This window comes from Lytechinus pictus, chromosome 17 (assembly GCF_037042905.1).
Source record: "Lytechinus pictus isolate F3 Inbred chromosome 17, Lp3.0, whole genome shotgun sequence".
Taxonomy (NCBI): domain Eukaryota; kingdom Metazoa; phylum Echinodermata; class Echinoidea; order Temnopleuroida; family Toxopneustidae; genus Lytechinus; species Lytechinus pictus.
In genome coordinates this window covers 2,448,815-2,461,408 of record NC_087261.1, presented here as the reverse complement: position 1 = coordinate 2,461,408, position 12,594 = coordinate 2,448,815, and the positions used below count along the sequence as shown (strand labels likewise).

Here is a 12,594-nt window from a genome sequence, read left to right as displayed (position 1 = left end):
GCTAACCCTGCTTTTTTGCAGCCTGACCAGATACATGTAGTACCGTAATACCGTGCCAGCCCACTTTGCTCAAACGTAGTGTGAAACCGAAGTGGGCTAAGCTTAACCCCAGGAAATCGGTGGGGCTAAGACCCCCCTTAGCCCCACCAATTTCCCGGGGTTAAGGAAAATATGTGCAGTTTGAAAAGCATACAAGTTGGAATTTTAACAGGAAAGTGACACTGAATGGGATTTTCCTTAAGAAATTTTAAGGATTTTTAAAACTTGGAAGAGCAATGATTGTTGGTAATTATTTTTCAAAATTTGAAGAAAGATAGGATTTTAGGCTTGAAAATATGATAAAAAGAGATTAAAAATTTAATTTTTGTTCTCAATTAAGGTTGGCAGCTGTGATCAAGGAGTGTAACATGGTAATACTATAGACTGGAGTGGTACAGACACAAAAAGTCAAACCTGTTTCATACAAAATATAACAATTTTCTTCATAAAAGGTCAAGTCCACCCCAGAAAATTATTGATTTGAATCGAAATCAGACAAGCATAATGCTGAAAATTTCATGAAAATCGGATGTCTTGAAAATAAGAAAGTTATGACATTTTAAAGTTTTGCTTAATATTTATCACAAAACAGTTACATGTATATATGCACAACTCCGTGTTATGCAAATGGGGAGTCGATGATGTCCCTCACTCACTATTTCTTGGTTTTTATTGTTTGAATTGTACAATATTTCAATTTTCACAGATTTGACAATAGGAATCAACTTGACTTTATATTTATCATAGCCTATTAAAATGATGGTAATCCCACATGTTCAGGAAGGAATACCATTTGTTTCACATGACAATGAGGAAAAAACTTAGAATTTTTCACATTTTATATAATAAAATACAAAAATAGTGAGTGGGTGACGTCATCAGTCTGCTCATTTGCAAACCGACCAGGATGTGAATATAACTGTTTTGTGAAATTAAGCAAAACTGTAAAATTATTTCTTATTTTACAATCCGATTTTAATGAAATGTTCAGTGTTATGCTTGTTGAATTTTTCTCCTTTTATTCAAATAAACCTTTTGTTGGGGTGGACTTGTCCTTTAATCGTCATCTTTTTATTAACTTGCAGAACACTCTGTGTGAACTTCATAGATTACGTAGCTGACTGTTGTTTGATCATTAAGGCAAATTATTTTCTGCTGAACAGCATCAATGAGTCACATACAGTAAATGACTGTCTGCCAAATTACAGAGCCGTTTATGTTTTTTACCACCTCGTCTGCAATGAAGTTGAATGAGACATTTCCTTACTGTCGGCTATTGCTACACTGGCATTTAAAACACCCCTCGCAGTGATCACTGAGGCGACTCTAGGCCTGTTGCTCCAATCAGGCTAATTTTATTCTAAAAAAGTGATTTCTGAAAATATATATTCTTCCACATTTTCCAGGTGAATGCTTTTAATTGCATCGTCGTGTTTAAAAAAGATATTAAGTCTGACGAGAAACATTAAAAGGGAAATGCCCACATGGGGAATATACAGTTCGTCCTAGAATAAACAAATGATGTAGATAAATGACCTTACATTGTAAAGCGAAGAATCTCCTTTTTCACCATGGTGTGATATAGAAGATTCCGCATGCACACATACTCTATGAAAGTCAGATGGCATCTGAATTTCAAAAAGAAAATCATATGTCTAAAAGTATTTCAACATCAGCTCTTTAATTTGGTATTTCAATCATAGAAAATGACAAAGAATTAAATTATCTTTATTTGAAATAATGCTTGAATTCCAATGATTTTATGAAATGATGACGCTTTTAATAGACTTCTTGTTGGACTGACTCGACAGTTTTGTTGATGATCAGCTATGCATAAAGTCATACCTTATGCCATTAATGCTAACCAAGCAAGCACAGCTACATGTACGGTACTGTAGGAATTCTGTGTTCAGACACATAATTTTTTTTGATGAAATTATGGAAATACAAGCATTATTCAAAGAGACAAAGTAAATTCAAACATTTCTTTACCATTTTCTGTGATTTAGCTACCGTATCAAAATATAGAGCAGATCATGAAATGTTTAGATATATATGTGTTTGCTTTTTGAAATTCACATACTGCCACCATCATCTTAGATCTCACATATATGGTGTCGAACAGAATGACCAAGTGCTAATATTTGTGCCGATTTGATTCTGGTAGAAAGTGTGTAATTTCTGAGAAATTAGCAAAATATGCATGATATTCCATTTCCAGATCCGTACTTGATTTTTGATCATGTTTTCAGCTGAGATTTCATGGTTTTTTCAAAGTCTAATGTGCCATATCTACATTAAAGATGATGTGGTGACGAAGACTTTCTCATGATTGAAATTTTGTTTTGCTGAGCACTACTGTAATAGTGTAGCACTAAAAGCTTCCCTGGAAGACTTAAGTTTCAGCATGTGTCTAACTTGGATAATGACCATAGGAAGTCAAAGGAAATCTACGTCAGTGATGTTTCCAATCCATAATTCAAGTCTCGATCCAACCATTTCCTATTGGCAGGTTGGCTAATTAGCTGTGGTCAAATCATCAATTACATGTATGTGTACACCAAGAATTTAAGGGATTTATCAAGAGTAGAACCAATATTGTCTGACAGAGTAAGAGGTGCTTATACTAAATACATGTATTTACCTTTCATCAGTTAGACCTCAGTACATCTATGGGGGGGGGGGGGCTGGGGATGAACCATCCCCCCCGACATTCTCTGTGACCATTCCGCTGTGCAACATTTTTCTATGGCACCCTCACTGACTCAAATGCAAATTGGAGTTTTCTCATCTTTATTCATAAAGATGATTATTTTTACTTTCATAAACACTATTAGGTTCTGCAATGAATTTGGCATAATCTATAAAGAAAAGAAACACTGTACATAGGAAATTGATTTTAAATCAAATTTTTTCAAACACAATTGTTAGGAATGCTTCAAAGAATACTTACACATAAAATGAGCATTCTTGGAAATTAGAGCAATTAGTCTCATATTGAAAAAATTGATTCCAAATAATTATCAATACAGCCTCATAGATTACATCGCACACTACTATTTTGCTTGTACAATCATAGATCAAGATCTCGGGGTGGGGGCATTCAATGTGCCCCCACCCCCATTCCCCCTGGTTTGGTAGCTGACTCAGCATGGAGCTGTTTTAGGCGCGAATCATTTTATATTCCAATGTCAATAATGGGGCTAAATGTGAAAATTTATTCTACTAAATTGCTTTTTAAATGACCACAGAAAGTTAGTAAAAACCTTTTGCCATTTGATTAAAAGCCAGTACAGGGTATAGGGAATAATTTCGCTGACCAAACTTGATTATTTGGGTCATTAAAGAAAAATGCTCTTAATTATTTATATAGTCTTGTGTAAAAGAGCAGACTTTGAAAAATGTGAAGCAAATTGCAATGTGATACCAGGAAAATTATTCCCTGATGTGGGAAAACTTTTTTGAAAAGTTGCCCCTCAAAAAACCCCTAAAAAACCTTGAGTACAGTTCATGTGTAGATTTTCAAAAATTTGCTGAAATTCACATGGTCTCATCCAAATACATCTATTATTGCCCACTTTTGTCCAAGAACATGAATTTTAGATTCTTTCTCTACATGTACATGGATAGTTTAAAAATCACCTGTTCTGCAAAACTGCTTTTGTATTGAATCTGACAGAAAGCTTCTACACTGTGTATTGTACACCCCACCCCAAGAATACAGAATATTATGTTGCTACTTGTAGTGATAGTACACCCAGCCAAGGCACCTGCTACTCACAGGTTTGCTTGAGGTGGAAATTTGAATCGCTGTAAGGGAGTGCTTGGATTTCCTGTAGCCAGCCCCCTTCGGTCCTATGGGACTCCAAGGTCTGATTAAAGCCTACCCACCCGGCAGGCAACCTATTAAAGTCGATGAACTTGCTATTTCTTTGTGCCTCTGTTTCTCTCGGTGGATGAGTCGCCAGAGTGACAAGTCTATTTACGCACGCTACGTGTTTAATTCACTTAGTGACTGATCTCTGGGACTTCGTTTGCTGAGATTACACACAGATCATCAGCATTACTGGAATCTTGTGTAGACGCTGAGATCTGGTTGCCTTCCCCCACAAAGAGTTGATTCTGGAGCATAATAACTTTGGTCAAATAAAAATCAAGTTGTGGTTGGGAGAAAATTGCTCTTGACGATGAGGTTTGCAAGTGGAGACTAGGGGGGAATCAGTGCTGCTTTTGATGCAATGTAGATTGAACCCATCACCTGTTCTGAAGAATTTACTACAAGAGATACATGTCTCGTGTGAGAGGGGAGTTGTGAGACAACCTGACATCTGTATTGCCAAGAGCAAGATTCATAGACTGAGGGAAAAGCTAAAGGAAAGTGCAGGTCTTGTTGTGATGTCATCGAGGGTAGAAACCGAGAGTAGACTTTACCAGGAGGCGTGCTGGAGTAATGACCACTGTCAAAGGATATCATGGAATGCCTGGTTTCTTCAAGTTGTCTAGAGGGATTTTAAGGTGTGATAGAGTTGTGCTGCAGCTACCCTCGGAGTGCAGATAGCTGGTAGCCAGTTGGATGATTGCAGCATCCAACCAAAGATGGGCAGTTAATGATCCACCTCTCGTCCTTTTCTCCAATCAGACCGAGAGCTTCACCTCAATATCATTCACCGTTTGTAGAGAATAGATACATGTACTTTCAAAGACACTCAAATTGAAAGAGCCACAATATTGGACCGATAAGGTTGTATTCTTTAATGATTGGTCAGTGATCCAGGATCTTGTCCTCTTCTCCAAGCAGACCCAGAGTTTCAATGGCCACCTTGACTTCATGCTCTGTTTGTTGAGAGTAGACCTTTTTCGAAGGCCTTGAAGTCGCAAGATTTTTAAATACAGATTAGGTAGTGTATTGGTCAGTACTTTTTATCCTGAACTACATTTAGTGGAAAAAAGCAGCGGTTGCGTATCTGGCATCTCATGGACGCTTCTCGACATCACACAGTTTAGTTGTGCACCTCGGCCTTGCAAGTAAAAGAAAGTACCCCCCATCATAACTGAAGATTGAGCACAAAGTAGTTATTTCCAAACCACCTGACACTCATATGATCTCAAGATTTTATTTAGCAGCCAAACATACCTCAACTGCCAACCGCTGTGTCAAGGAAGTGGTTTGAATAGAGTCAGGGAGATTCAATGAAGACAATGTCACAAACATGTGTTGTCGTAGAAGTGGTTACGTTCAACTACAAGGCAGCTGGTATGGTGTTCATGGTTCGACCGAGGGTAAAGTGTACTCCTTTCTTTTAAAACAAGTCAAGATTTTCTCATATATTTTGTAATTATTAATAGGCTTTGGTAACACACAATAATGTGAATTATACACAAGTGTCATCTAAAATTTACAAAAGTAAAGTGCCTATTCTATGCCATCACTTGTTGTGTCCCCTTTGAAACATGTAGCACAGCCCCCTATATTCTGAGCTGTAATGCTCCTTTAAGAAATTGTCCTTGCCTATATTTTTATGAGGCCTGATATAAATTAATTTTTCTCCAAGTTTCATCTTTCTGTTTGTATGCCTGTCCAATGGTTAGGATAAAGTTATCACTTTCTTGATATCTTTCATGTATTACTTTTAATCTACAGTAAACTCCAGGTAATTACAAATGCACTTGTAGGTTTTTAATCTTCCTAAATCTACATCTGCAGTTTGTACTGTGATTAAAAGTCTCACTGTCAGTTTGTGGTGTAAATTAGATTTGCATAATTCTGTATGATATCACATGTTCTTTTTTAGAGGACTTCAAGTTTTGAATGCTCTTTTATATGAGCCAAGATACTTGGACTACAATAAATGTTAACATGTTACTGATATTATGGGTTTTAGGGGATGTGGTGCAGAGAATTCTCTTGTACTACAGAACCCTTTTTATGTCACGAGCAGGAAATTTACACAAATTAACGAGGGGTTCCATTGCAGTGTAGGGCTCTAACGCTATTATTGTCAGTGATACAGAGATGCACATAGATATAGTATGTCTCAGAAAAAAGTAAAACATTTTCAGAGATAATTCAACGATAATTTAATATGATTGAATTACAAATTTGATACACAAAAGGGAAATCTCTTTAAGACCACATCGGTAGATGATCAGTCATGCATAGCAGACTTTTGGTACAAAAAGAAATGATTTGCACAGGAACTCAGGTGTGGTTCTGAATTGTGATCTCATTTTGAGATTAGGAAAGAATCTTTATAGTAAACAAAGAATATTAAAAAAAGGAAAATGATAATGAGCCATTCCTTTCTTGCGCAAGGTTATTGTGTATTCACAAATCTTAACAACCTTTTCCCCACAGCGTGGTTTCTGACATTGATTTTCATACTCTTCTTGCTCATCAGTGCATGAATCGTTCTTTTTTTTTAAAGGAATAAAACGGATTGAGAAGAAAGCTTTATTTTATAATTAATTGAATTGAAGTACCATATTATCATTTGCCAAAATATAGTGGAAAATATCTTTTTCTGGGACACATTATAGGTCTTGGAATACAGTCAAGAAATAGTTGAATGACATCCTGTACTGTTGTTTCATTACTGTGTGTTGATATAGTGTGCAGAAGATTCTCTAGTAGGAAGTCCACATTTACAATCAAGTTGGCTTTTTTAAAAGGAGAATGGTTATACTTCAAACCAGTAGAATTATATTAAATGCTGTATCTGTACAAGATCTTTGATATGCCCTCAAAGGCTCAAATCATACTGTTATACATGTAGGGCCTAAAACCATGAGAGTCATCGTTTTGTTTGCCGATGGTGCACCATATTATGGTCCTGCACGGCCAAAGGCTGAGTTACAAATAATAATAATAATAATAATAATAATAATAATAATTTCTTATATAGCGCATAATAAACTGTAAGTTTCTCTACGCGCTTTACAATAAAGGTTACAAAGTAAACATGCTACAAACAAAGAAAATAGACTTGTGAATTACAGAATTACTTAATATTTAAACTTACAATTATTACCTATAAAAACAAAAATGCTCGAGCCGTACAAGGTAAATAATTCACAATGACCAGGTACATGATGGTGGTAGACCACTCGCCTCGTGAATGGTAGGTCATGGGTTCAATGCCTGTCCCAGTCATAACAAGACTTCAAAACATTGGGACTTTCTGTCTTCTGTCAGACTCTTGACATACATGTAGAGGGCAGGGCACCGTTGCATATAATTATGGTAACTTTGCCATGCAATGGTAACTTGCATGGAATCCATTCTTGATTTTGATCAACGTTAACATTGGATGGCAAACTTACCATAATATTAACTTTCGTGCAATGGGACCCAGATCCAGCTGGGAGATCAGCTGATTTTTAGCTGAAGTGGCTACTCTGGGTAAAATTTCATTTATTTTTTCAAATTTGCTTGTTTTTTACAGCTCTTGGTTAAATAATTCCAACTCTGTATGATGATGAATGTGAGAGCAGTTTTAAAAGCCTGATCCACATTCCTTATGGCTATTCAAGTGTTTGTATATTTATCTAGTCCTTTGTGAGGTTTCCAGATTATCTCCTTTACAAATAACCACTTTTGACCAGTCATAATCTAGATGCTTTCATTCTGCCTATGTATAGAGGTGAACAAATTGAGGAGTTTGGTGGCCATCTTGATCTTTATATAAAATACTTCTTCAAATCGCAAGTTCTTATTGAGTCTTTAGTGTCTTTTTGTAGAGGTGTTTACTTGCTATTAGGATATTTTGCATCTGTAGTGGAAATATGCATTCAAGGAACTCATACAATGAAAAAGTAAGTTTTGATTTCATATTGCGTATTGTAGGTCTTTTCTGTAAGTAGGCATAGGCCTTCATGCAGCATTACATATACATGTACATGCCTGCATAATAGGCCTTCATGTATTGGAAAATGGAGGAAAAGCATTTATATACTGTACGTACGATGAAAGGGTGTTCAGTAGAGTAGTGTGAAGTGTTGGTATGGTTATTTTCCATTGATGAATCAAAACAGAAAAAAGTGTTTTGGTTCTTTACTCTTGATGTGAAAATCACTGAATTTATAGAGCAGAACAGAATTTGTGTTTTTGCTGTCTATATTCTATAAAAAAAACAGAAGTTCTTTTTGGATCTGAAATATTACTCAAATCAGAAAAGGTCATTTTTTGAAAATGAAAACACTGAACGAACAGTTAATCTTGGCCTGAATGATCCATGGGTACAGTGCACATAATTTGCTCTTTTACATGCTTGAAGATCAGAGAACTTGGTGGTTTCTCACTTTCTTCCTAAATGTACATGTAGGTGCATGATGGCCTAAAGGGGCTATCAAAAATTACAGGTTTAGATTGGTTTATGGTGATTTTAACCCAAAGTTGAATGGAATCACAGCCCTTTATCACAATCATGGCCAATTTGTTTTCAATATTAAAGTTAAAATACAACAAGGGACAAATTGCTTTGTTAGGCAAGCATAATTGAAGCGTGTTAGTCCACTGAAAGCGAAGTGGCCAAACTCTGTAATAAAAGGCTCTGATTACATCCAATTTCTGAGGTATTCTGTCAATGAAACTGAAGTCAAACGTCAAACTGACAATGTGTGATTAAAACTGCAATAGACAGGTTAATGTTCATGGAGGAAGATGGGGGGGGGGGGGGCAGGCATTTGTTCCCGCATGTCGATGATTAAATCTTTCAATGGTAATTTGGGTACTTGATAAAACTTATTTTTTTAAAGCCAACGCTGATGTTACAAGATTTTCTTTCTTTCTTTCTGAATAAAAGTTTTCCTATAAAGATGCCACAAGCATTATTTCCTTGAAATATCAAACAACCTAAAAGAAGGAAGTCTAATAATTTGTATTGAAAGATCATGGATTTTCTTTTTAAATTTTTAGGAAAATATGCAAAAAGCCATGCTTGTGTTTAAATGACTGGAAGAATTCACAGACACAATATAAAAGAAACATTGTTTTTTTCCAAGCCTGTACTGCCATCATAAAAAGAAAAGGAATTATTACAGTTGCATCTTTTTCATTTGCAAGAAAATGTGTCTGTGGCCCGCTAAGGGTTTTAAGGAGATATATTTTGTTTGTAAGTTGGGTAATGTGTTCTGTTCTTACTCATATTATTCCTTCTGATTTTACCTAGGTATGATGAAATAATGAATTTGTGGAAAGTCCTAAGGATAATTAAGCCATTCTGTATGTGATATCTGTCAAAATTACTGAAAATTCTGAAAGAGCCATTTATTTTCAGATACATTCAGATGTCACATTCTGAATTAAGCCCTGGTATGAAAAAAAATACATTGAATGTATTATAAAATTCACGCTCATCAAAAGAGAAAAAAAAAACAGATTAACTATCTAATCATTTCACGTCACCTGAAATTTGGAATTTTGCAAAAATTTACTGTTGATTATAAAACGTCTGTGACCTTCCAGACTCGAAAAATTAGCTCATTCACAGGAATCATTTGCAATATGTACTGTACCTTTCAGCTTCAAATAACTGTACTTGTATACATGTATTTAAATTTGAAACACTCCAGAGCCCAAAGTTAGCAATGAATTGGTGATACAATAAATAAAACAAAGGAAAATTGGCATGACTATTCCCCAGCACCCCCTCCCCCCTTGAACCAATCAACTTTCTTCATACTTGATTGTTTATTAAACAAAATGAAAAGCTTTAGATCTCATCTGAGCAATTTATGACCGTCCTGTTATGATTCAATTCAAAACTGGAAGTGGCGCTCAAGGCGACTGAGAGCTTGCCACTCATCACCTCCAAATGAAGGGGCTAGGAATTCCGCTATTAAAGCCTCAAGTATGAAGGGAGAGTGGGACAAACAAGGGTTATGCTAGGCTCAGAGTAAACCTGTTTATCTTCCTGTGATCAGAGTAGTAGGTCCATGCTGTGATTCACCTCTAGAGCTATACTAATGAGCACTAGCAATATGATTGACAGGAAAGCTTGTGATTAAAATGTTTTTTATGAAAAAAAACCTAATGTCACTAGAGGAGACTTTAAATGTTTTGAATTGTTATTAGAATTTTTAATTAAATAAAAAAATCAAAAGACGAAAAATATATTTCGCCATTCTCGTTTACAGCTGTGTATGAAATTTTGCTACTTTTCACAACAACACCTTAATTCATTTTTAGAAGGAAACAAAGCATAAAATGCAAACAAATAATCAGGGTCAGCTCGTGAGGTTGCTCGAGTGAAGCGGGGTTGTGTTATGCCAAAACTACATTGTATTTGTACATGTATGTATCTCTCTTTTCTTTTTAGAGAGCTTGCCCTTTTCCATACAACTTGAAATTGTCTTCTATTTAGAAAGAAGAGGGAAACTTACTCTTTTTTACTTTTGAAACTAAAAATGAAATATAAAATCTGTTGGTGTTTTTATAAAGATACATTGTTCTGCCAGGTCATGGCACCATACACCTGAATAATGATCTGAATTACTGATTTCAAAGTTTGTAGTATCGCCAGATCCTTCCACATACTGTACATGTATGTAGTACATCATGTGTGCTTGGATTTAGAGAACCATGTATCTTCCTGGGGGGCGTTTGATGAAAGGACTTGTCGGACGTTTTATCCGACAAGTCCCATTTTATTCGACAGTTACCATAGTAACAGAACCTCTCAGCCAATCAACATCAGAGAAAGATGTCAGATCTGACAACTTGTTGGATGAAAATGTTGATGAAACACTCCCCTGATGTGCATACATGAACATGTAGCTCTTACATTTTAAATGTGGCACTCGCAATTTCTGTCATATTTTGGAAAATACACAACTGATATTGTCATCTGCAGAAAGTGTAATGTAAATTCTTTCCACACCTTTTTCTTATGTGCTATTACAGCATATGCCATTAATAAGAACTTGAATATAAAAAAAAATTACCCGCCCTTAAAACTGTTTTACTTGCATCGTCATTAGGGGTTAATACTGCAAATCATGAAACGCAATAGGAATTGAATTAGCCAGATTTAAAGAAAACGGGAAGATGATACCCACTTTCCCCCTCTCCTTCCTTCCATTCTTCCTATTTTCCTTCGGGTGGGTGGGATGAGTGTTAAGATGACTAAGTATCAGTCAGGGAAGCGTTTCATGAAATGTTTTGTGAGTGATTTTCACCAAATAATTTGCGTTCAGCAAATCAGATGCAAGGATCTCAAGTAGCTTGTAACATCTGGCAGTGAAATTCACTCAACTATTTGTTTAATGAAATGCTCCCAAAACATATCATGTGAAAAGATGAAGATCATGTGTTGATAACGTGTCACTTATTAATTCTCTATACAAGTTAGGTTCCAATGGCTATCGCTTTTATTGAATTGAGCATGTTGTTTTTAATTTGAAGTTACATGTATGTTGAAGTTGGGAAAAGGACTAAAAGAGCAGTAGAAAGAATAGCTACACGTAAAAAGATTTCAGATTTACTTTAATACTAGCAGAAACCTATGTACGCTTTAAAAAAAAACTGGGCTAGTTTGACTCCTAAATTCAACCCACCCCCATCTTGAATGAACGTTGACCACACAATTGCGATGAAAAGTTGTCTAAAAATTGTATTTGCTCAAAAATATTGCCAAAATTATGCTAGTAAATGCTATTATATTTCACACAGAAAATCTCATTTTGGCTCTCAGTGACTAAGTAATGATCCAAACCGGCATTTTTTTTTGTCTTGATTTTTTTTTTTAATGTTGTCCCCAATTTAGATTTTGTGAGTGTGCAATCAGATGGGAATGCTAGCAAAATGATCTTCCGAACCGGTTTCCACTACAAAACTAGATTAGAAAGTATACTGAGAACATGGACTTTGTTTCCGAACTGGTTTCATGAACCTGTTTCCACTATAAAACTAGTTTAGAAAGTATACTGAGAACATGGTCTTTGTTTCTTTCTGTCTTCAGATCTTCCGAACTGGTTTCATGAACCGGTTTCCACTACAAAACTAGATTAGAAAGTATACTGAGAACATGGTCTTTGTTTCTTCTTTCTGTCTTCAGATCTTCCGAACTGGTTTCCTGAACCGGTTTCCACTATAAAACTAGTTCAGAAAGTATACTGAGAACATGGTCTTTGTTTCTTTCTGTCTTCAGATCTTCGGAACTGGTTTAATGAACCGGTTTCCACTATAAAACTAGTCTAGAAAGTATACTGAGAACATGGTCTTTGTTTCTTTCTGTCTTTCTGTCTTCAGATCTTCCAAACTGGTTTCGTGAACTGGTTTCCACTATAAAACTAGTTCAGAAAGTATACTGAGAACATGGTCTTTGTTTCTTTCTGTCTTTAGGTCTTCCTAACTGGTTTCGTGAACTGGTTTCCACTATAAAACTAGTTTAGAAAGTATACTGAGAACATGGTCTTTGTTTCTTTCTGTCTTTCTGTCTTCAGATCTTCCAAACTGGTTTCGTGAACTGGTTTCCACTATAAAACTCTTTTAGAAAGTATACTGAGAACATGGTCTTTGTTTCTTTCTGTCTTTCTCTCTTCAGTTCTTCCGAACTG

The 12,594-nt window shown here is 35.7% G+C and overlaps 1 protein-coding gene across 5 annotated transcripts in view; it reads left to right on the top strand.

Annotated features, from left to right (window-relative positions):
* LOC129280723 (uncharacterized) overlaps nt 1–12,594 on the top strand; it is a 36,108-nt gene that overhangs the window by 7,384 nt on the left and 16,130 nt on the right. For 2 of the 5 annotated variants that reach the window (XR_010296193.1, XM_064111842.1), the window contains exon 1: nt 7,661–7,851. The exons of 2 other annotated variants lie outside the window; for them this stretch is intronic. Coding sequence is in view for 2 of the 3 variants with exons in the window: in XM_064111842.1 (XP_063967912.1) it covers nt 7,822–7,851 (30 nt within the window). In the remaining variant the exon portion in view is untranslated. Of the gene's footprint in view, nt 1–4,084; nt 5,320–7,660; nt 7,852–12,594 lie in introns of those variants that run through there. One more of the 5 variants, XM_064111841.1, reaches the window with a different exon arrangement.